The sequence below is a fragment of the Mus caroli genome, unplaced genomic scaffold, assembly GCF_978045245.1.
Source record: "Mus caroli unplaced genomic scaffold, Mus_caroli_1 scaffold_19, whole genome shotgun sequence".
In the NCBI taxonomy this organism is placed as follows: Eukaryota; Metazoa; Chordata; class Mammalia; order Rodentia; family Muridae; genus Mus; species Mus caroli.
In genome coordinates, this window is record NW_028227274.1 from 33,868,937 (window position 1) to 33,891,995 (window position 23,059).

At 41.5% G+C, this 23,059-nt stretch overlaps 1 protein-coding gene across 1 annotated transcript in view; it reads right to left on the minus strand.

Moving 5' to 3' along the window:
- Pfdn1 (prefoldin subunit 1) overlaps positions 1–22,156 on the minus strand; it is a 53,217-nt gene extending 31,061 nt beyond the window's left edge. Inside the window, exons 1-3 of the mRNA XM_021150814.3 lie at positions 22,088–22,156; positions 18,693–18,859; positions 345–429 (exon numbers count right to left, since the gene is read on the minus strand). Coding sequence (XP_021006473.1) covers positions 345–429; positions 18,693–18,859; positions 22,088–22,120 — 285 coding nt within the window. The 5' untranslated portion in view covers positions 22,121–22,156. The remainder of the gene's footprint in view (positions 1–344; positions 430–18,692; positions 18,860–22,087) is intronic.
- Positions 22,157–23,059: the final 903 nt, after the last annotated feature.

Here is a 23,059-nt window from a genome sequence, read left to right on the forward strand (position 1 = left end):
CCTGGGGCTCTCTTTGTAGACCAGGCTAGCCTCAAACTCACAGAGACCTGCTTGCCCCTGTCTCCAGAGTGCCGGGTGCACACCTTTAATCCCAGAATTTGGGAGGCAGAGACAGACAGATCTGTGAATTTGAGTGCATGTGCCACCACTGTCCAGCAAGAGTTTTGTTTCTTACCTTCAAATACTGTCACAGATATGGCTGTTGCATAGTTTTAACATAATTAGAACAGATTAGATAAAACCAAACTTGACCTAAACTTGCGTTGGCCATGTTTTCCTTTCATATAACACAGCGGGATTACCGATTTTGTCCCCTGAAACGTTATGGCTGCTGTTGGGCATACCTCCAGCTCTTTAATTTTTTCTTCTGCTATTTTCTGTTTTTCTAACAGCTGGTTGTGAATTACTTCCTTGGACTGTAGAATAAACCTAGAAAACAAAAGAGTTGAAAGTTAAACCACATGACTACTGTATTCAAAACCAGTTATTAAAAACCACAATTAACACGGCAGTCAAGAGGATGGCCGGGTTGGCAAGATGGCTCAGGGGGTAAGAGCACTGACTGCTCTTCTGAAGGTCCTGAGTTCAAATCCCAGCAACCACATGGTGGCTCACAACCACCCTTAATGAAATCTGACACCCTCTTCTGGTGTATCTGAATACAGCTTCAGTGTACACATTTATAATAATAAATAAATCTTTGGGCTGGAGCGAGCAGGGCCAACTGGAACAAGCAGAGGTCCTAAATTCAATTCCCAGCAACTACGTGAAGGCTCACAACCATCTGTACAGCCATAGTGCACTCATATACACAAAATAATTAAAAAAAAGAGGATGTCCTCTTTTTAAAAAAAAAAAAAAAAAGAGGATGTCCACTAGATTCAGGACAAAAAAAAAACCTGTTCCATCAAAGAAACTTTGGAAACCATGGTGGGTTTCAAGCTTTATTGGCCAAGGAAAAGTACAGAGATAAAGATAAATTCTGCTTTCTTATTTAAAGGACATTCTGGTGTTGAAAATATTTACAGATAGGAAATAGTGGCAAAAGCAAAAAGTCAACATATAAGCTACAAAAATTTCCAGTAACTTTGAGTTGTCTTTTGTGTAGATTTTTTAAAGCAGTATTTGTAAATTGGAGTGTCCTTCCATCTTTTTGGCTTTTTGTAACAGCAGTAACTCCTGACCTTTAAAGTCACAATCGAGTACTGTGTTAAGATCAATGCCTTAGTGTCCACATGGACTCCTCACACAAAGGCACATAAGCCATAGTGTCTTTTATACTATTCCCAGTGTATAATACCTCTGCAGAGCTCAAAACACACAAACAGAAAATTTCAACTTTTTCCATTTCATAGTGAGGCACATTATTTACCACTATTGAGGGTCCAAATAGGGAGAAGTTTAATGTATTAACACTGAATTGTGACATTAAATTCATAATTCTTGCTGCGGGAAAAGGAAGAACAAACTGTTTCAGAGCCTCAAGTAAGGGAATTGAATGAAGTATTTATCTTCTGGAACCATGGAAAATCTCCAATTACTCAAACAACTTTCAAGATTATTTAACTAGGCTAAAATAGATTTCAAGTAACAATTATGATTACTTTTTAAAGGTTATTTATTTATTTGTTTGTTTGTTTGCTTGAGACAGGGTTTCTCTGTATAGCCCTGGCTGTCCTGGAACTCACTCTGTAGACCAGGCTGGCCTTGAACTCAGAAATCCACCTGCCTCTGCCTCTCAAGTGCTGGGATTAAAGGCATGTGCCACCATGCCCAGCTATTTATTTATTTTTAAGATTTATTTATTTTATTTGAGTACACAATTGCTGTCTTTAGACACAACAGAAGAGGGCATCAGATCTCATTATAGATGTAACCATGTGGTTGCTGGGAATTGAACTCAGGACCTCTGGAAGAGCATTCAGTGCTCTTAACCTCTGAGCCATCTCTCCAGCCCTGGTAATATATTTTTTTATATACATTATTATTTTGCCTGCATGTGTATATGTGTGAGGGTGTCAGAGGGGTGCTGGAAATTGAACCCGGGTCCTCTGGAAGAGCAGCCAGTGCTCTTAACCACTGAGCCACTCAATGCTACAGCCCAGCAATTACAAATATGTAATTTGACAGTTTCACCTCTTTACACTTAAGGATTCAGCAGCAAAGAACTAAATATTATCTTTTAACAAAAAAGCCAAACAAATTGAGGTTTTAACATGTGATTTTACTCTGCCAACTTCAAAGAAACAACAGGATGATGCCTAGGTAGCCTCTCACCAAGAAACTGTTACCATGGATACTGAACAACGGACACTCCCAAAGCAACTGGTGACCTGACAAATAAGAAAAAACTTATCTTCTCTTTCATGAAACACCTTACCAAACATACTAATACAGTCCCACGAACTCTTTCATGCCAGTAATTGTTACACTCCTTCATCCATGACGTCAATCACCCAGATATCTACATCTATGTCTGGGGTCCTCAGAGGTCAGAAGTGGACATCAGACTCTGGAACTGGGGTTAAAGATGGTAATAGCTACCATGTGGTGCTGGGAACTGAATCAGGGTCCTCTGCAAGAGCAGCAAGTGCTCTTAATGCCTGGCCACCTCTCCAGCCCTAAGTCTATCAAAACTGACAATTCTTCATTATAGCCTGGGAAGATGGTTCACACTCATAAAAAGTAATAATAATAATGATTAATTAATTTTAGGCCTTTCCCTATAGAATCCATCATATCTAAACATTCTTACTGGACCAGAGAGACAAGTGCTATTTCAGGTAAGGCTGGGACACACTGAGGGTTTTTCTCTTTCGGAATCAGGGAATGTTATTCATGAAGAGCTGTCTGAATTACACAGGGTCTTAATGACGTGACATGAGAAGCATCACACAGGCAAGGTCCAGGAGTGGCCAATCATTGTATTCATGCACAATTTTCAAACAGCACTGACTGTGTACCACTGAGTAGTACTCTCAAATGATAGGCCATTAGACATCAGCTTCCTTAATGTCTGGGAAATTTTCAAGGCTAAGATTAGAGGGCAAGTCATTACTTTATGTGGCCTTTAAAAGGAAAGTTATCTGAACAGATACTAAATCCCTCGAGCAAAAAATAAAGTCACTAGAAAGCAAGAACAGTAAACAACAGAAACACGTTGTCCATGGCCACACATCCCTGAGGTTGCTGTGTCAGCCTGGCCAACCTCACAGGCCAGAGCCAACCAGCCTACTACTGTGAACCTCGAGCACCTCCATCATTCAGGTTTTAAACAAGATGAGTATTTTATAAGTCAATTCAAACACAAAATGTATGGGAAGTTGTTTGAGCCCCCAATTCAAAGTCTGGCACAGATTCTATACAGCTATTAGAAAAACGTCCAAAGGGCTAAGACTTCTGAAAGGTCCTTAGCGAATGAGTTAGCTATGATCTAAGAGGCAGTGAATTATTTGGAGAAAATGTATCATAAGTCTTATTATCACAAATACAAAGTACACAGTTTCCAGAAGAGAATCTCACAGAGATCCTGCCTAATTGTTTCTATAAACAAACAGATAATAAACAAATGCAATTGAAAATGTACCAAAAAAAAAAAAAAAAAAAACAAGGAAAAGAATTCTCCTGTGACAAATGATGAGCAGCCACTGTACAGGTGACAACTGGGATTACATAACCTTTATTAGAGTCATGGCTTCGAAAAGGACCTCCATTTTCACCTGAAAGCCAATGCCTTGTGGCCCTGAAAAGCCAGCTCTCAAAGACATGTGACCTTCTGCATTTACTCCTAATTTAATTGCAATTATGTCACCTGGATAACACACTTCTCTGATTTTCCCTGTCTATGAGGCCCACCACAGGCTGTGATTTATATCACACACAGATGAGCTTCACTTTCTTGTCATTCAGTATGGAGCAAAAGCATTGTGCACCTCCCAGAAACACAACTCAGGACCCGTGACAATGCAGTTTGCTAGGTACATTTCCAAAGAACGGTCACCTGAACATATGCCACTTAAAAAACAAAATGCTCACAACAGTTGACTTTGCTTGGATAGGTTTCTTTAAAAAATCTTAATGGCATTTCATTTTCAGGACCTCCACAAATTAAACAGGACAAAAAGGAATGAATAAGAATGAAGCAAACTGGAACTAGACAGGGCACACCTGTAATCTGACCCGAGGAAGGCAGAAGCACAAGGGGTCAAGGTCACCTGCAGCTATAGGGTGAGTTGGAGGCCAGTCTGAATTACATGAGACCCCATCTGGGAAAACCAGAGTGTCTTTTCTTTTCTTTTCTTTCTTTCTTTTTTTTTTTGGTTTTACAAGACAGGGTTTCTCTGTGTAGCCCTAGCTGTCCTGGAACTCACTCTGTAGACCAGGCTGGCCTCGAAGTCAGAAATCCACCTGCCTCTGCCTCCCGAGTGCTGGGATTAAAGGCGTGCGCCACCACTGCCCGGCGTCCCTGAGAAATTTTGAAGGTCTTGAGTATTTGCACTGACAGGAAAACAGAAAACAGCAGGTAAAACAGGTGAGATAGAGTACACCTAGAAGATTCTTCTATTCAAGGCAGATTCCCAAAGGGTTTTTACCTTTTGCCTAAGAGTACTGAAAAAAACAAATTTGCCTCTTTATAGCACACAATAAAACTACCTTAGGAGTGAGTAAAATAACCAAATTAAAAATACCTTTTAGCCAGGCGTGGTGGCGCACGCCTTTAATCCCTGCACTTTGGAGGCAGAGGCAGGCGGATTTCTGAGTTTGAGGCCAGCCTGGTCTACAAAGTGAGTTCCAAGACTGCCAGGGCTATACAGAGAAACCCTGTCTCGAAAACAACAAACAAACAAAAACCAACCATCTATAACTCATACATATAATCTTCACACACACACACACACTTACATATCTGAATTTTTTAAAGAAAATGACTTAACCTAGGGGCTGGAGAGATGGAGAGATGCCTTAGTGTTAAGAGCGCTTGCTGTTCTTCCAGAGGCCCGAGCTAAGCTCCCAGCACCCACACTGGCTAACAACCATCTACAACACAGCTCCAGGAAATGCAACTCCCTCTTTTGGCCTCTGCAGGCCCCACACACATGTGCCATGCACATTTACATAAATATAAATAAAAATAATTAACCTTTTCTTATCTATGTAGAGTTTAAAAAAATGAAAACTAAAACATACACACACACACACAAGCCTCAAGTTCTCTAATGTACTTAGACCTCGGAGGAAAAGAGAGAAAGAAAAGAAACATGTAAAGAGATCATGAGCTTGCACTTTTTTTTTTTTTTTTTTTGAGACAGGGTTTCTCTGTGTAGCCCTGGCTGTCCTGGAACTTGATCTGTAGACCAGTCTGGGCCTCAAATTCAGAGATCCGCCTGCTTCTGTCTCCTAAAAGCTGGGTTTAAAGGTGTGCACCACCACTGCCTGATTGAACTTGTACTTTCTTAAACAAAACAAACCAACCACCACTCTCAGATACTCGGTGTCCCAGCCAGTTTCAAAAAATGAAAACACATACACACATAAAACTGGACAAAGTATAAACTACTGCAAACCAAAGATAATGACAGTCTTAAGGGCAGCCAGAGAATGACACATTAGAGATAAGAATTATAACATAAGCTATGTAAGAAGACAATGGTGTGACATTTTCAAAGAGCTTAAAAAAATTGGTATCAACCAGCATAGGTGAAAATATACTTCAAAAATAAAAGAAATTCAAACTAAAATTGAGGATATTTATCTTGGCAAACATATGCCACCGGAATGCTACAAACAGTTCCTCCACCAAGAGAAGTGTAAGGACTGGGACATAGCTATGTGTCAGAGTGCAGTCCTGCCCAGCATGGACAAGACAGCAGGCTCCATCTCTAACACTTGGAAGCTTAAAGACAGCCTGGCTATATAGTGAGTTCCAGGGAAGCCTTGGCTACATAGACCCTGTCTCAAAAAACAAGCAACTTATCTAAAACCCACTTCTCTATAACCAACTAGTTCTCAAAGGCACCAAAAATATACACTAGAAGAACAGCCTATTCAGGAAATGGAGCCAGGAAAACTGGAAACATAAACACAGTAGATCAAACGTGATTCCCATCTCCCCCATACAAAACGACATCAGAGATCCAGACCTATCAAAGACCCAACACTCTTAAACTACTAGAGGTAAACAGAAAGCACTTCAACACATTGGTACAATTTGGGTGTCCTGGTGGGAGCGGCTCACGCCTGTAATCCCAGCACTTGTACAGTCTGATTCAGGAGGACTGCTACAAATATGAGGCCAACCTAGGATACACAGTGGGTTCTAGCCCCCATTGAAAATTCTACCCCAAATAAATGAGAGACAGAATGACTTTCTAGACAGGATCTTCCAAAATCATGGGAAACAAGATGCTATTCTATTAAACTACCTTGTTGTTTGAAACAGGATGTAGCCCTGGCTGGCCTCAAACTCCCTATATAGACTAGGCTGACCTCAAACTCACAAAGAGTCACCTACCTCTGCTTCCAGAGTACTAGGATCAAAGACGTGAGGCAACATCCCCAACTCTACTTTGGTTTTTGAGACAGGAGCTCTCACTGGGACCTGGGGCCCATCAATCAGGTTAGGCCAGCTGACTAAAGAGCCTTAGTGAACTATTTGTCTCTGCCATGCTTGTAAGTATACACCATCATACATGCCCATCTTTTTACCTAGGTTCAAGGGATTAAACTCATGTCTTCATGCTTATTTGGCAGAACTTTTCTGATTGAGTTATCTCATAGACAGACACAAACACACACACACACATTAAGATGAATCCTAATTTTCACCAAGTGAAGACATAATTAATTACCTAAGTATGGTGACAAATACATTTAATCCCAGCACTCCGGGCCTGAGGCAAGAGAACTACAACTTCCAGCCAGCCAGAGTTGCACAGTGAGTCTTCCTCATCTTTAGTCCCCACACTCCAGAGGCAGACAAAGTGAACCTCTAAATTTGAGACCTGCCTGGTTCTTATGAGTGACTGTCCTCCAAGCATATCAACTGCCATCTTAGAGAGTTCAGTTGTAACCCCTGGCAAAAAGATTATCCCAGCTGGGCCTGTTAACTTTTTATCCCACCTCATGGAGGGGGAGGGTAGAAGAATCTCACCTAAGTATCTAGCCACCTACTGCCTGGTGTATGTAACTCTGTCATTTGATTGCACATGGCCTCTGAGAAGCATTAGACAAACCAGGGAAGACAAGAGAAGGGGGCTCCATCTATGCAGCTACAAGGACACACTCATTCCTGCTGAGTAAAGGTTTTCCAGGTGCAGTTTGCTGAGGAAGAGGGACTCACACCCCTGTAGATAACCCCAATAAACTCATTGGTTCTCCAGAGTGAACTTGGGCAGAATTGTGCCTAAGCTGTCCTTGGGCCTTAGGAAAAGGGGTAGACATTGCTTATGTCTCCTCCTGGGAAATAATTTTAGCAACATGGTCTACTTAGTAATAGACACACGATGAGTTTAAAAAAAAAAAAAAAAGTATGGCAAAACAACAAGGAATCTTTCTATGCTGATGGCGCTTCTGTAAACATGGTAATGCTCCTAAAACCTGCCAGATCAAATGTAAAGTGGTAGTGGGAGGGAGAGGCTCCAAGATTTGGAAGCAGTGAAAGGATGGAAAGGCCATTGGCTGAAATGAGGAAGAATGAGCAACATGGCTTATTCATAAAGAGCAAGAACTTTAATGCTGGCCAAGTTAATTCGGAGATACCGATTAAACCACCAACAGAGATAAACACATTCACAATGCAATCCAAGTTAAAGATAAAAATGTGGGACTTGTCAGTATGTAAGAAAGCATTTGGAGGCTGGTGATGTAGTTGAGCCATTACAAGGCTCAAGAGCCCTAGGTTCAATCTCCCAATAGAATAAACCAGGTGGTAGCACATACCTGTAACCCCAGAGCTTAGGAGGTAGAGGCCAAGAGAATCAGAAGTTTAAAGTCTGAGTTTGAGAAATTGCTCAGCTGGTAAAGTGCTTGCTCTGCAAGCTTAAGGACCTACGTACAGATCCACGGTGCTCATGTAAAAAGCCTGAAGGTGCACACCTTGTGATCAATCCTAGGGCTGGGGAGGCAGTCAGGAGGCTCCCTGGAGCTAACTGGCCAACTAATTTTGCTGAACTGGTGCATTCCAGGTTCAGTGAACTGAGGAGATGGCTGACAAGATGCCTCAGGTGGTTTAGAGCATTTGCTGCTACACACACACACACACACACACACACACACACACACACACGAACACATAAACACACATACACACAAAAATGGAACTTCAAGGTCATACTCAGCTATATAATAAACGTAAGGTCAGCCTGGGCTATGTAGGATATCCTATCTCAGAGGGGGTGGGAGGGAGGGACCGGGAAGACAATTAAACATAAGTAAGGCAAGAGGGGAAAAATCTAATTGGTAAGCCCAGGGTCAATCTAGTATTTACGAATGTGAAGGAAAAGAAAACAGCCTGAGAGTGAGAAGGATGCTGGTCGGGTCTAGAGGAAAGTCAAGCCAGGGAGAAAGAAGAGGCGCAGGCGCAGCTGGACTCCTCCCTGAGGGGTCAGGTGAGGGCGGGGAGTACACTCCAGGGGACTAGATGTCCACAGCTCCTGAGGACCCCAACCCCACCTACGAACATTCTGTGTTGGGATAGGTAATGTGCACTGCAAGGTTCAGTTTGTACTAATTTAAAAAGCACTGTCTATTTTTAAGTCACACCATAACTCCTGAAATGGAAGCTGTAGTGCGTTAACCTATTTTAAAACAGATGTTTATTTTGGGTCACTATTTGGCATTCTAAGCACTCTGGTAAATAATCGCCTCTGATGTTTACCACTCTCACTCTGCCTCATCAAACCTCAAATGCTGAGGTAAATCCTAAGAAAGCTTGCTCCTTCCTCTTAAAAATGTAATCTTTATTTTTCTAGTAGGTTAAAATATAATACTGGAAAACTATAATCAAGGATATGAGCATTGATGAACATATACAGGCAGATAATCAAGGATATGAGTATTAATGAACATATATAGGTAGAAAGCCAATCAATTTGATGACAGGAAGTCATCAAAAAAAGTTTTAAGACCTGTCAAAAGTCATTCAGAACCATACATACAGGTTGCATATGGGAAGCTGGTGTGGCAATTCCAGATCCCGGAAGTCTAAGTCAGGAAAATCAACCTTGGTTGGAAACTAGCATGATCTGCATAATGAATTCCTCCACACCAGGCTAGGCTACAATGTGAGAACATGTCTCAAAATGAAGCAAAACAAAACAAAAAATAGAATGCACATTGTCATCCAACTCTCTTAGTCTCAGCAAACATAAAAAGATGGGCAGAAAGCAGTCATGAGTTCTTACCTATTTAGAGATGTTTTTAATACCAGGCTCTAGATGCTTCAAGGTTTTGGTATCAGAGTAATTTCAGTCCACTCTGAAGCCAAAAGGATAATGTCTTCCAAACATCTGCTCCATTTCACAGTAACTGATACGCCTCTAAACAAGAGAAGCTGAGGAGGGCTCAGCAGGTGACTTCCACCAAGCCTGGCCACCTGAGTGTGTGTCCCAGGACCTACCTACATGGTGGAAAGGGAGAAGTGACTCAAGTTTGTCCTGACTTCCACGTGTGCTCCCACATACAAGAGACTAAGTAAGGAAAATGATCACTTTTTTAGAAAAAAGTGGCTCAGTGGCTAGAAGTTCTTGTTGCAGTTCCAATGGCCCCAAGTTCAGTTCCTAGTTACCCACATGAGGCAGCTCACTTGTCACTCCAAGGTACACACCACACACACACACACACACACTTTTTAAAACGGGAAGAGAGGTAATAAGAATTCCTCTCAGAATCAATCCTTTTGTCTCAGCTCCATGTACCCAGCAATGGATTACCATCACTTGGTAATTAGGCCTGTGCCATCATCACTCCTAGAGCCCAGCAATTTTTGATACAAGTAACAAATCATGTGTACCAACTATGTGTACATACAGTGGTTTAAGCCTCGCACACTGAGTCGATTCTTTCAAGTCCATTTTGGGTATTTCATTAAACAGTCCTTGACATAAGCATTTCAGCCATCTCATTCAAACAGATTAGACAGCAAACTGCTCCTAAATTTATCACAATGACATAAGTAGCAGTTAAAATCAGACAATCCTTTAGTACAACTGAAATTTTACTGTTTGTCTCAAGTTAACTAGAACATCATTTCTCAGTAACAAAGTAACACAGGTTGTTTCAAGTCAGTGGTATTTGACCCCTTCCCTGAGTTAACTATACTGACTCTTGTTTATCATCAACTTAGGTTCACCATGTTGCTGTCAGGTTGCTGAATAACGGCTACGTTCATGCGACAGAGGCAGACTATGTTTAGTCCTTTCTGTGGGAGATATACCAAGTCTTTTTTTTTTTTTTTTTTGAGACAAGGTTTCTCTGTATAGCTCTGGCTGTCCTGGAACTCACTCTGTAGACCAGGCTGGCCTTGAACTCAGAAATCCGCCTGCCTCTGCCTCCCGAGTGCTGGGATTAAAGGCGTGTGCCACCATGCCCGGCTAACCAAGTCTTTTTAAAAAGCTATTTCTAATTATTTTATTTTATGTGTATTTTGCCTTTATGGATGTCTGTGCGCTGTGTGTGCACCTTAGCTCATGGAAGCTAGAGGAGGACATCAGGTCCCCTGGAGTTATAGATGGTCGTGAGCTACCATGTAGGTGCTGGGAATTGAACTCTGGTCCTCTGGAAGAGCAAGCAGCCAGTGTTCCCAACCACTGAACCATCGCTCCAGCCCCAATATCAGGTCTATTGATGTCAGGAATTGTAAATGCAAAGTACTAGAATAAATGGATTACATTCTTTAAAAAGAAAAAAAAAAGAAAAGAGAAGAGAAGAGAAGAGAAGAGAAGAGAAGAGAAGAAAGAAAGGAAAAGAAAGAAAGAAAGTTAGTTAAAGCCTAATAATAAGTAACCTCATAACAAGGATACATTAAATGAAAATTTATTTTAGCACATTTGCACTATTTAAGAGACTTTTTTCCTTTTAACAATTGATTGTAATTAGCACATTTTCAAAATTAATTTCCTGTATTTCAGTGAGAATGTTTACATTCTGGGAAACATGGGAGGGAAGACAGGAAGGAATTATTAAAGTGTTCTTCTGCAGAAGAAACATAACTATGTAAGACTTACGCAAACGTCTGCTAAGCTCTGCGACCTAAAAACAATTATGTCACTGTACACAGCAGGAGGACAGTCGTAATGAGCATCAAGTTTTTAAGTGTTGACAACTTAAGGAAATTAAGATTACTCAAAGGTCCCCTCTCTGGAGTCCTAAATCTGGGAAGAAGGAGATGTGTCTATACATATTCCACATCAACAAAGCTGAAGTCATTTTTCCCACACAACAGGAAGTGTTGTTTTTCTTTCCCTCAGAACTGTGAGCAATGACAGCAATGGCTTTAAATGGCTCTGTATAAAAACATAAGGAGGGTGAGTCCTGTCCTATTAGTAAGAGTAGCCGAGCAGCGAGAACCTCTCTTCTTTTAAAAATAAAAATCTTTTAAAGTAAAAAATAAAAATACTACCTTTGAAAATTATCTTTGCAGCTGAGTGGTAGTGCACACCTTTAATCTCAGCACTGGGGAGGCAGAAGCTGGTGGATCTATGAGTTTCAGGCCAGCTTGGCCTATAGAGCAAGTTTCAGGATAGCCAAGAATACACGGAGAAACCCTGTCTCAAAACACAACCCCCACAAAAAATAAGGAAAGAAAGAAAGAAGGAAGGAAGGAACCAACAAACGAAGGAACAAACGAACATTATCTTTACATTGCTTTCTAAACCAAAAAATACAAGTTACTCCCATGAAAAGAATATAAAAGGAACTTGTAAATTTGCATTTATAATAGGGCTCTCCCACCAAAAGTATTCTATACATTCTTTCCCATCTTCACTTAGCATTAAATATCTAAATCTAGGGCTGGGAGAAATGTTCCAACAGTTAAGAGTACTGGGTGCTGCTCTTCCAGAGGGTCTGAGTTCAATTCCCAGCATCTACATGGAGGCTCTCAACCATCTTTAACTGTAGTTCCATGGGCTCTGACTGATGCCTTCTTCTGGTGTGCAGACTGTACACACAGACAAAATACATAAATAAACAAATCTTTAAGACTAGTAATAAACAAACATACTTGATTCTTATGAGAGCAATAGTACAGCTATGTTTATTGTACCAACAGCAGTATAAACAATGCCAACAATGTTTGCTGTGCTACGCTTTCTAGATATTATTTCCTAATCTCCTGGAAATAAAATACAACTTTCTTCAGCTTTAAAATTACCTCACGTAACTGGAAGATAAACTTTATATAGATACATGATATTGTAAAAGGGCTGAAAACTTCACATGCACAACTGTTATCTCTACTAATACTTAACCTAAGTGAACTATTTATCCTACTTTTAAGGGATGTCACAAGTGAAATTATGTGTCAACAGTCACACTAGCAAATAAGATAACAGCATGAACATCATGATTTTAAACAAAGGGCAAGTTGACCGAGCTGTGATGAAGAGTTCAGACTTCTTTATCCTAATTAGCTGAAAATGTGCTTGAGAGCTTCTCCCAGAGCAGCGCTTGGCTATCTTGCACCTACTATTTTACCCTCTACCTATGCAGCATTTAACTTAAGTTTGTACTTCTGGATCTTACAACCAACAAAGATCAACCATAAAATTACTTCAACAAGTAGAAATAGCCACACTCCCCAACAGCAACCTCTGCATTGCTAGACGCTTATCCAGCTGGTAGATTTATACCATTGTTCATTCTTAGTTCCTTAAATGTAAAAAAATACCCACAGAATGGAAGCATACCTCTAAATTGGTTTAAATATGGCACCAAGTTATTTTTAGTCGGGCTTTAAAAAGGGACTTATCATTCTTCTCAAAGGCTAATCTACTCAAGTTGCTCCCATGTTAAAAAAATAAAATAAAAATAAAAGGCCAATTTATCTGTTTTGAAAATTAGAAATGTTATTTATGCACTGCTCAACAAAATGTTAGGATAGTCCTCACATCAAATCGAGGTCAGAATCATGCCTATTGTTTATAAAAACATAGTCTTTTCAAGCACTAGCATGGATAAATGTTATCTATGTGTACTTAAATACAATTCTTATCAAAACATTGCAATTATTTTTTTTAAAACTTCTCATCCTGTACTATACAGAGTGAAAAGGAAAACTCACATGATCAGAAGTTGTTTTGTATTTGTGGGGGGAGGAAAAAAAGAAGAAACATTCACATCACATTTATTTGAAATCCGAATTCCCTCCTTGCACGATAGAAAGATGCAAAGACAAACACTTCCAAATAGCCAGACAGATCAGCCCACAGTTGTAACTTTCATCATGCTTCTCAAAGCGGATCGGTGAGATCAGCTCACAAACAGCTTAAGCAGCAGAACTAGAAATCGGTGGTAGTAGTATCAGGCTACATAACAGCCTCTCCGAAGAATATGAAGTAAGAGAACGAAAATGTGCTGGCAACGACCCAAAAGACGGACAGACACAGCTTTGAGCGATGAAGTTTGGGGCTTACAGTGGAGAGCAATCCATCTTCTCTGACCCCACAGCTTGGCTTCCCTTACTTTAACCCCAAAATAGCCACACAGAAGTTATTTAACACTACCAAACTGCTCTCTAAATATAAGCTGAAGGGCATGTGGGCTTGCAAAGATATGCTTAGATACATACATACCCAGAAAAGGGAAATCTGTCTTCCAGCTATGTGAGGATGGAAAGAGGCAGACAGGATTGTACTGATATTACACTGTACAGAATAGCCTTTGTTCTCCCCAAGAACTGTGCCCACAGCATCATTCTGGAGGTCTGGGGATTTCTTTGTTGTGAGTTTTGACACTTTAAAACTGACTGGCATTGAAAATTAATCAGATTAATCAAGTCAGATCAAGTAATTTTGTTAAGAAACAATTCCTCTACTTTAGTCATAATGTTACTTTGTTTGTCGGTTTTGAGTCAGTATTACTATGTAACCAGGCTGGCCTGGAACTCCTCTGTAGGCTAGAGTGGCCTGAAATTCAACAATCCTCCTGTCCAGCCCCCCAGTGCTGAGATTTAAGGCATTTACCACCACTTGTGGCTTTATATATATTACTTTTATAATTCCATCTTGGCCAAATCATGTATTAAAATAGGATTATAAAATCTAATTCTTGAGCCTCTGATAACTTCGAAGCATAACTTTTCTCTAAAGAATCAAGAAACTGGCCGGGCGTGGTGGCGCACGCTTTTAATCCCAGCACTCGGGAGGCAGAGGCAGGAGGCGGATTTCTGAGTTCGAGGCCAGCCTGGTCTACAAAGTGAGTTCCAGGACAGCCAAGGCTACACAGAGAAACCCTGTCTCGAAAAACAAGAGCAAAAACAAAAAAACAACAACAACAAAAAAAGAATCAAGAAACTGCAGGCCTGTAATCCTAGTATGCGGAGACAGAGGCAAGAGGATCAGAAACTCAAGACCACTCTCTGCTACAGAGTTTAAGACCAACCTAAGCTATCTGAGACCCTATGTCAAATAAACAAACAAAAAAGAACCCAAAAAATGCTGTTATTTTAGGCTGAAAAACGATCAGATTCAACTCATATCAATATGTATTTATTTAACGTGTATTTTGTGCCAAACATTATTCTGAGAGCGGAGAAACCAAAGGCGATATGTGTAGATGGTCTCAAGGGAGTCGATCTGGTTGGGGAGATCACATGACACACTCAACGTGCTCTGCTGACAGTCAAAACAAAGAGCCTTGGTATTGTTGAAGAAAAGATGGGTAAATCTAGAAAACTTCCAAAGGCATCACAAGATTTGAGCCATATCTTGAAGGATGAGAATTTCACAAGGGAAAAGAGAAATGCTGAAGGCCAAAAATGGAATAACCGAAGATCCCCCCCACCTCCACAAAGAACAAAAAACAAACAAACAAACAACCCTACAAAACATGACATGAAAAAAAAAACCAAAGAAGCAAAAACCATGTGGCAAGGGTAAAAATGTGTGGTACGTGTGCTGGGTCTCCTTCCCACCCTCCATGACAGACATCACGAATCAGCCAAAGCATATTTAAAAACCATATCAAGTCTCAAAATCCTCCTGAACAGATAAAATAAAAACAAAGACCATGAGATGAGATGTCTGTGCTACTCTAAATCTACAAACAGGAAGCCGTAGGACCTGAGGCTGGATGGTCCAATTAAAAACAGAGTATCTGACCATGAATGTGAGGCTAACAGGATTAGATTTTTCCCCTCTAAGGACTGAGGATAAGCAAAGGGTTCTGTGAGGGATGATTGGTTCTGGCATGGTGAAGAATGGATGTGAGCAGGCCTGGGAGTAGAAAGAACAAGTGAGCAAAAATTCAGGCTAGGCTGGGCTACATGAAACCTATTCTACCAAAAAAAAAAAAAAAAAAAAAAAAAAGAGGAATGTTGCTAATTGTGGGTCAAAATTAAAATAGAAAAATCTACTGCAGACTCGAAAACAAAACAGGGTTTTGGATTTTAAAATCTTGTTTCAAAATACAAACTATGGGGTAAAGTCACATGATCAGAATTCTCACGTAGCACTTAAAAGGGAAGGGAAAGGCTGGAATAACAATGAGACTCCTCAAGATTACTCAAGACCATAAATTCAGAAGGAGGCATTCCAGGGTTAGCATCTAGAGAGGCAACGTCCTCATGACCAGACTGGCACTCAGCAAGTCTCTCCAGCCCCGCGGCACCAATACTCTGTCTGGCCAAGTGACAGAAGCATTTCACCTCACATGCCCTACAATGCAGGGCAAGCTCACGCTGAACCAAGTGCACAACTCAGAGCTCCCTTTAAAACCAAGGCTCATCCAAAACGCTAAAGCTGCACACTTCTCTTAAGAAACATAATTTACAACACCCATGGAAAGAGTTACAGAGATAAAGTTTGGAGCTGTGAAGAAAGGATGGACCATCTAAAGACTGCCATATCCAGGGATCCATCCCATAATCAGCTTCCAAACGCTGACACCATTGCACACACTAGCAAGATTTTGCTGAAAGGACCCAGATATAGCTGTCTCTTGTGAGACTATGCCGGGGCCTAGTAAACACAGAAGTGGATGCTCACAGTCAGCTATTGGATGGATCACAGGGCCCCCAATGGAGGAGCTAGAGAAAGTACCCAAGGAGCTAAAGGGAACTGCAACCCCATAGGTGGAACATTATTATGAACTAACCAGTACCCCAGAGCTCTTGACTCTAGCTGCATTTGTATCAAAAGATGGCCTAGTCGGCCATCACTGGAAATAGAGGCCCATTGGACTTGCCAACTTTATATGCCCCAGTACAGGGGAATGCCAGGGCCAAGGGGTGGAGGACTGGGGGGGGGGGGGAGTGTATTGGGGACTTTTTGGATAGCATTGGAAATGTAATTGAGGAAAATACCTAATTAAAAAAAAATGAGAAAACTAAAAAAAAAAAAAAAGAAAGAAAAGAAAAGAAACATAATTTACGTAAAATAATACCATTCTACCATTAAGTACCCATATGTAAGCCTTTAAACTCTGTAATACTTTGCATGGACTACAATCTACCTGAAGAATTTTGGACAATATGAAAAAGAAAACTAACTCCCACAACTTATGCACAATGCTTACTAAATGCCATTATTCTAAAGAAATATAAAACTTCAGGGCTCGGGATGCAGCTTAGTGGCTGAAGACTTGTCTGGCATGCTCAAAGCCCTAGGTTTGATTCTTAGAATCAAACATAAAACAATTAGAATTTAAAACTTTTTGAAAATTGAGAACATTATTTTCAATGAAGTTCACAAGAGTAACCCTAGCCCTTGGAAGATGGAAGGTCAGATGGGCAAGGTCTCTGCGAAGCTAGCAGGAAGCTAGCAGGAAGCTAGCCTGGGCCACGTGAATCCCCATCTCATAAATCAACAAAATGTTGGGGGTCGTGGGAGCGCTACATATAATCCCAGCACTCAGGACGCAGAGGCAGGGGGTTCCCTGTGAGTTCAAGGCCAGCTTGGAAAAAACAAACAAATAAACCACAAACAAAAACTTTATAACTTTAGCTATTATAAACAAAGGCTAAAGTAATGGTGTGAATTCCAAGTAATAGGCTGGCATCACTGTTTTAAGACCTAAGGATACTCAAACTAAGGGATGAAAATTACCCTGCAGTGAATGCCAACATTTCATGCTACATGACACACAATCAAGGGTTCTACTTGGTTCCCATTCTGTTCTGTACCATTAACAACCTCACAAGCTGGAGCTAACACTGAACAGCTGTAATCCAATCCTGAACACCTGCAATCCCCGCCCTTGGTGACGTGAGGCAGGAGGACAGCAGTTCAGTCACCCTCTGCTACACAGAGTTTGAGGCCAGACTGAGAAACAGTAAGAACATCTCAAAATTAAAAACAAAAACTCACAAAAGGGGCTCTTGTTCTCTTAAAATAAGACCAAATGAAAAACGTGAACTGAAGAGAAAATGTCTGCGGTTCATTTAAGAAAGCCAATCCAACCTTTGTCATCACTCCTCAGCAGAAAGAATGAATTAGTCACGGGAAGGGTCACCTTGTCATGATGTCATTCTAAAGTCATTACAGAACTCTACACATGTTATGCTTCCTCCCAGTCAATCACAAAAGAAGTCATCCCAAGTCGGAGGTCAAATTCCATTCTAACTAAAAGCTCTCCAAACTTAAAGGCCCACCTAGTCCATAACATCCAAAGGCCAAACACAGAACCCCTCCCCTCTACCTTAAAGACAATCAGCTCTTCCCCATTAGCTAACTGAAACGGAATGTGGCCCGTACACAAGGGCTTTCCCAGTCTTCATGTTCTCAGAAAATATAAAGACAACTTGATCTCTCTCATAAGAAGAATATGTCTTTGGTAGAAAGAATGTAACGTGAGTGGTTAATTATGTCAACAACCAGGGCTTTTCAGCCCCTTCCCTGCTCACTAGCCCATGCCCACTCTCAGGAGTGCTCTTCCTTTCTCAATATCCTGTCTCTGTTTCCACTCCTTTAGAATGCTTTAAAATAAAGCATTAATAGATTATATTGATAATTAATACAAAGCATAAATTAGTGGGCATCTGTACTCACTTGCAAAGACCAACACACAGCCATACTATGCATACATAGTCAATGAAAAATATTTTTGAATGGGGAGTGGCTGGAGAGAGCTTTCAGCAGTTAAAAGATTCTAGCTGCTCCTGCAGAGAGAGGACCCAAGTGCAGTTGCCAGCACTGATATCACGAGGCTCTGAAGCACCTACATCTGGGTCCAAGAGATCTAACATTTCCATGGGCAGGGGCAGGGGCAGGGTGGGGTGGGGTGGGCAGTTGCAGGCACAGGCACACATACCCATGCCCCAACAGAGAGCGAGAGAGAGTGAAAAACATAAAATTTTAAAATACACACCTGGGGTTTTATGCTTTTTTTTTTTAAAGAAAGCTTTTGCAAGTTATTTCTATATTTTAACCCAAGTATTCTTTTTTAAGTAACCCAATTTGAAAATAAACCATTCCACCATTTAATTCCCCCAAGCCTCTCCTAAGAAAGCCCCGTGAAGGGTGCGCTGATTTACTCACATTCTCCCTACACCTTCGTACATGTTAGTCTCATCTACCAGCGTCATGATCTCCGTGTCCGTGAGGTGTGCGTGCTTTTTCGTTCTGTTTAGCTGTTCAATCTGTATGTCTGCAAGCTTCACCTTCTGTTGAGTATCGATAACTTTGGCTTGAAGCTCTGTGAAGGCCTGAGAAAAACAAGTGCTTGATTTAGGAAGTGAAACTTTTGAGTCAAATTTAGATTTGTTAAAACAGAACGTGCTAGCCAGACAAAGCTGTAAGATTTACCAAGATAAGCATAAATAAGAGTCAACAGAATGATAACACTATGTAAATTCTAATTGTACCCTATTCATTGACCCTATCCATAGACCGCATGATCAATATGAACACAAAAACAAATGTGCATTTAAAAAGAAAAGCCATATTTATCAAGTAGCCAGAGAGTAATAAAAGGGATAAGTAAAATACTCAGGAGATAAACCCAGAGACCCAAAGCAGAAAACAACTTACTACATCTGTATTGCATAACTAGAATCCAAAACACCCACATTATTTCAAAATCCTGGCTGTAGAGCCAGACCTGGTGTCTCCCACCTATAATCCTAACAACTGGGAGTCAGAAGCAGGAGATTCAGGAGTTGTTTGGGACTCAGATTTGTAAGATATTCGAAACCAGGCTGAGCTACAAGACACCTAGTCTCACAAAAGATATATATATATATTTTTTTTTTTGGACCAGTGAAATTGACTCAGCAGATAACGGCACTGTCCACCAAGCCTGATAATCTAAGTTTGATCCCTGGGAACTACATGGTAAGAGAACACTTGAGCACACTTGTATATGCACACACAAACATTTTAAAATTATTTTTTTAACCTATCTATAGATAAATAGATGGGTGGACAGACAAACAGAGGTCCAAGAGATGGCTCAGCAGGTAAAGGTACCATGCCTAACAACCCAAGTTCCAGCCCTAGAACCTGAACTCACATGATAAAAGGCGAAAACATTTTATATAAAGCTTTATATATAAAGCTGAGATTTACATATCAGGCATAGAAATGCACACTTTTAATCCCAGCACTCAGAAGGATCTCTTGTGATTTCAAGGCTAGCCTGGTCTACCTACATAGTGAGTACCAGGCAAGTCCAGGACACATGGTGAGACCCTGTCTCAAAAAAGAAAAAAAGAAAAAATTTAAAGGCTGAGATTTATAGCATGAGAGAATGCTGTATAAGGCTAAGTTTACATGTTTCAAGACAAGAATGGCAAAAAGCAAGAGCCACATACTTAGCATCCCCAGAACAATAGCAAGTGGCTTCTTTTATTAGGAACAGCTATTTCAGCTGTTGTATTGCTTAGGCAAAGGTTAACCAGAGGCAGCTACTTAAGATGTTACTTATAGGAGCTAGGGAAACAGTTCAGTCAGCTGACCCAGGGTTCACTCCCCAGGACCCACAAAGAAAGCTGAGCTTGGGAGCTGATGGGATGGCTCAGGGGTTAAGAGCACTGGCTACTCTTGCAGAGGACCAGGTTTGGTTCCCAGTACCCACATAGCAGCCCACAACCACCTGTTAACTACAGTTTCAGGGGAGGCAAAGCCCTCTTCTAGCCTGAGAGGGCTGCACACATATGGTATACAGACATTCGTGCAGGCAAGATACATACATAAAAATACAAGTTTCTTCTGTTGTTTAATGCTAGGCATGGAGGCAAGGGGGGGAGGGGAAGGTCCCTAAAGCTCACTAGACAGACAATCTAGCCAAAGTGGCAATCCCTAGGTCCCAGTGAGAGGTCCTGGGAATGCAGGAAGCCCTGAGTGCAAATCCTAGCACTGGGGATAGTGGGTGTAGGGGTGCATGCCAACTACATAACCAAGTTCCAGGCCAGCCCAGGCTGCATGAGACTCGGTCTCTTAGAAAAAACAAAACCAGAATCTGGGCCAGCAGACGGCTCAGCTTGCCTAGAAGGCTAGACAACAAGAGTTCAGTTCCCAGGACCCACTTCATTAGAGAGAGAGAAGCAACTCCCAAAAGTTGTTCTCTGACCTCCACGAAGCACCTTGCAAGCATGTCTACACACACACACACACACACACACACACACACACACCTTTCAAAAATGTTTCTCACCTAAAGAACCTACTGATTGAAAAAAAGGCCACAATAATACCAAATCCTAGACTTGGTCTTAAAGATGTGTTTATTATTGTGTGTGTGCTTAGGGACCAGTGAACTTCGTTGTACCTCTAAGTCATTAGAGAACAACTTTGAGCAGTTCTCTCCTTCCACCATGGAGTCTAGGGATAGCACTTAACCAGCCAGGCCGCCTGGCAAGTGTCTCACCCACTGACCCATTTTTCTGCCTGAGGCTCAATCTTTTATGACTTTTCTTGCCAGGGACCCTAGCACGCATCTGTTACCCTAATACTCAGAAGGCAGCAACACTAAAGTGCATTAGGGGTTCAGGGCCTAACCAAACCAAACAAGCCACAAACCAAAAGACACTAGAAGTTTCCCTCTTTAGAAAAGTAAGTTTAAGCAGAATGAATTCTAGGGTCCTCTCTAATTACAGCTAACTCTCCACAAAAAAAAAAAAAAAAAGCACATTCAGGGTCCTCAGACTGTTAAGTAGCAAAAAAATGTTTCCAAATTTATAATGTTACCCATTTATAAACTGGCATTTGATTCAAGATTGTAATTCCCAGAACTCAAGAGGCTGAGGCAGAAAGACTGCCTGGAGTTCAAGGCCAGCCTGGCTACATTGTAAGTATCTAGAACACACTGTCTGAGACACTGTCACTTAAAAAAAAAAAAAAAAAGCAAAATGACAGCAAAACCATTTCTAAGCAATGAATTGAACAAAATAACAATAACCATACTAATCCAATTCCTCTGAAAGGTCTTTTGGAAAGCTTACGTGGGGAGCAGGGGTGGTGTGTGAGCTCTTTACAAAGGTGATGGGGAAAGTATGGTATAGAATAAATGGCCTAAAAGCAAAAGTTTGAACCTGGAGTTTTTCAAATCAAATGAGGAATCCAAACTGCAGGTGCTCCTCCTGCAAGCACCGTGACGGGCATCACTGTGAGACGCTGTCTTCAGTTCATGCTAGGAAATTGGGGTCCCGGCGGCTCCAAAACACTGAGAGATGTCTCTGAAGTCCCACACTGCAGCCCAGCCCGCGCGTGACCCAGCAACCCAACCCACCCGCCCGAAGCAGCTCCTGCCACCAAGAGGCTCCACCTGAAGCAGAGCGGGTCCCGTCTCAGGGCTCCGGGAGGCCAGACCCCGCCCCCTACAGTCTCCTTCCTCCAGCGAGACGCGAGCCTCACCCCCCTCCCGCCCCCGTTCTCCTCCTCACTCTCTTCATCATTCGAACAGAAGGGTCTGTCTGCTGAAAAGCCCCCTTTACCTTCTTCAACTCCAGATCCACGGAGGCGGCCATATTGGAGCACTCTCTGCGCCTGCGCTAGAGGCAAGCCGGAAAGGGGTGGGGGGAAGGGTGCTTTCAGGTTTTATTAGTAGGCTTCTTTCTGCGCCTGCGCAAAAGTGAACCTCCACTAACCCAGATTTCTCACTCTAATCTACCCTACTCTACCACTCTGCTATGAGACAAGTGACCCTGAACATTGAAATTCTGATTATACTTGGTAAACAACGTGTAACTGCTGAGATGTGGCTCTTCCACACACAATTAGACAAACATCTGCATTTGGGCTGCAGAATTGAAACAGGTTTGAGGGTCAGCTTATCAACCATTCATTCAGTCCCTGTCTGTTAGGGATGTATAAAGCCCCCAGCTTCAGGCATGCCTGTAAGACCATTAGAAGTACGGTTCAACCAAAAAGAACTTAATTCTGCAGAAGCCTCCTCTTATATCATCTAGATACAGGGCTTCTCGAGACAAGTCGCATATGTTTGTTGAAATCAGATTCCTGGCTGGGGTGTAGTTCAGTCGGCTGAGTGCTTGCCTAGCATCCTTAAAACACTGAATTGAAACCACAGCACTGCACTAAACAGGTATGACGTTGCATACCTGTGATCCAAGCGCTAGGTAGGTTGAAGCAAGAGGATCAGAAGTTCAAGGTCAGGTCAGCCCAGGGAATAAAGGTGCTTGCCACCACAAGGAAATAAAGTTCAATCCTGAGAACCCACATGGTGCAGAGAAATGATTCCCACAAATTATCCTCTGACTCCCTTCTATGTGTGTACCCCCCCACATGCTTATGAACACACAGTCACTAAATACATTCAATTTTTAAATGAAAACTAGGACCTGGAAAGGTGGGTCAGCAGTTAAAGAGTATATACTCCTCATCCAGAGAACCATAGCTCGACTCTCAGCACACATGTTAGATGGCTCACAACGACCTGTGTCTCCAGT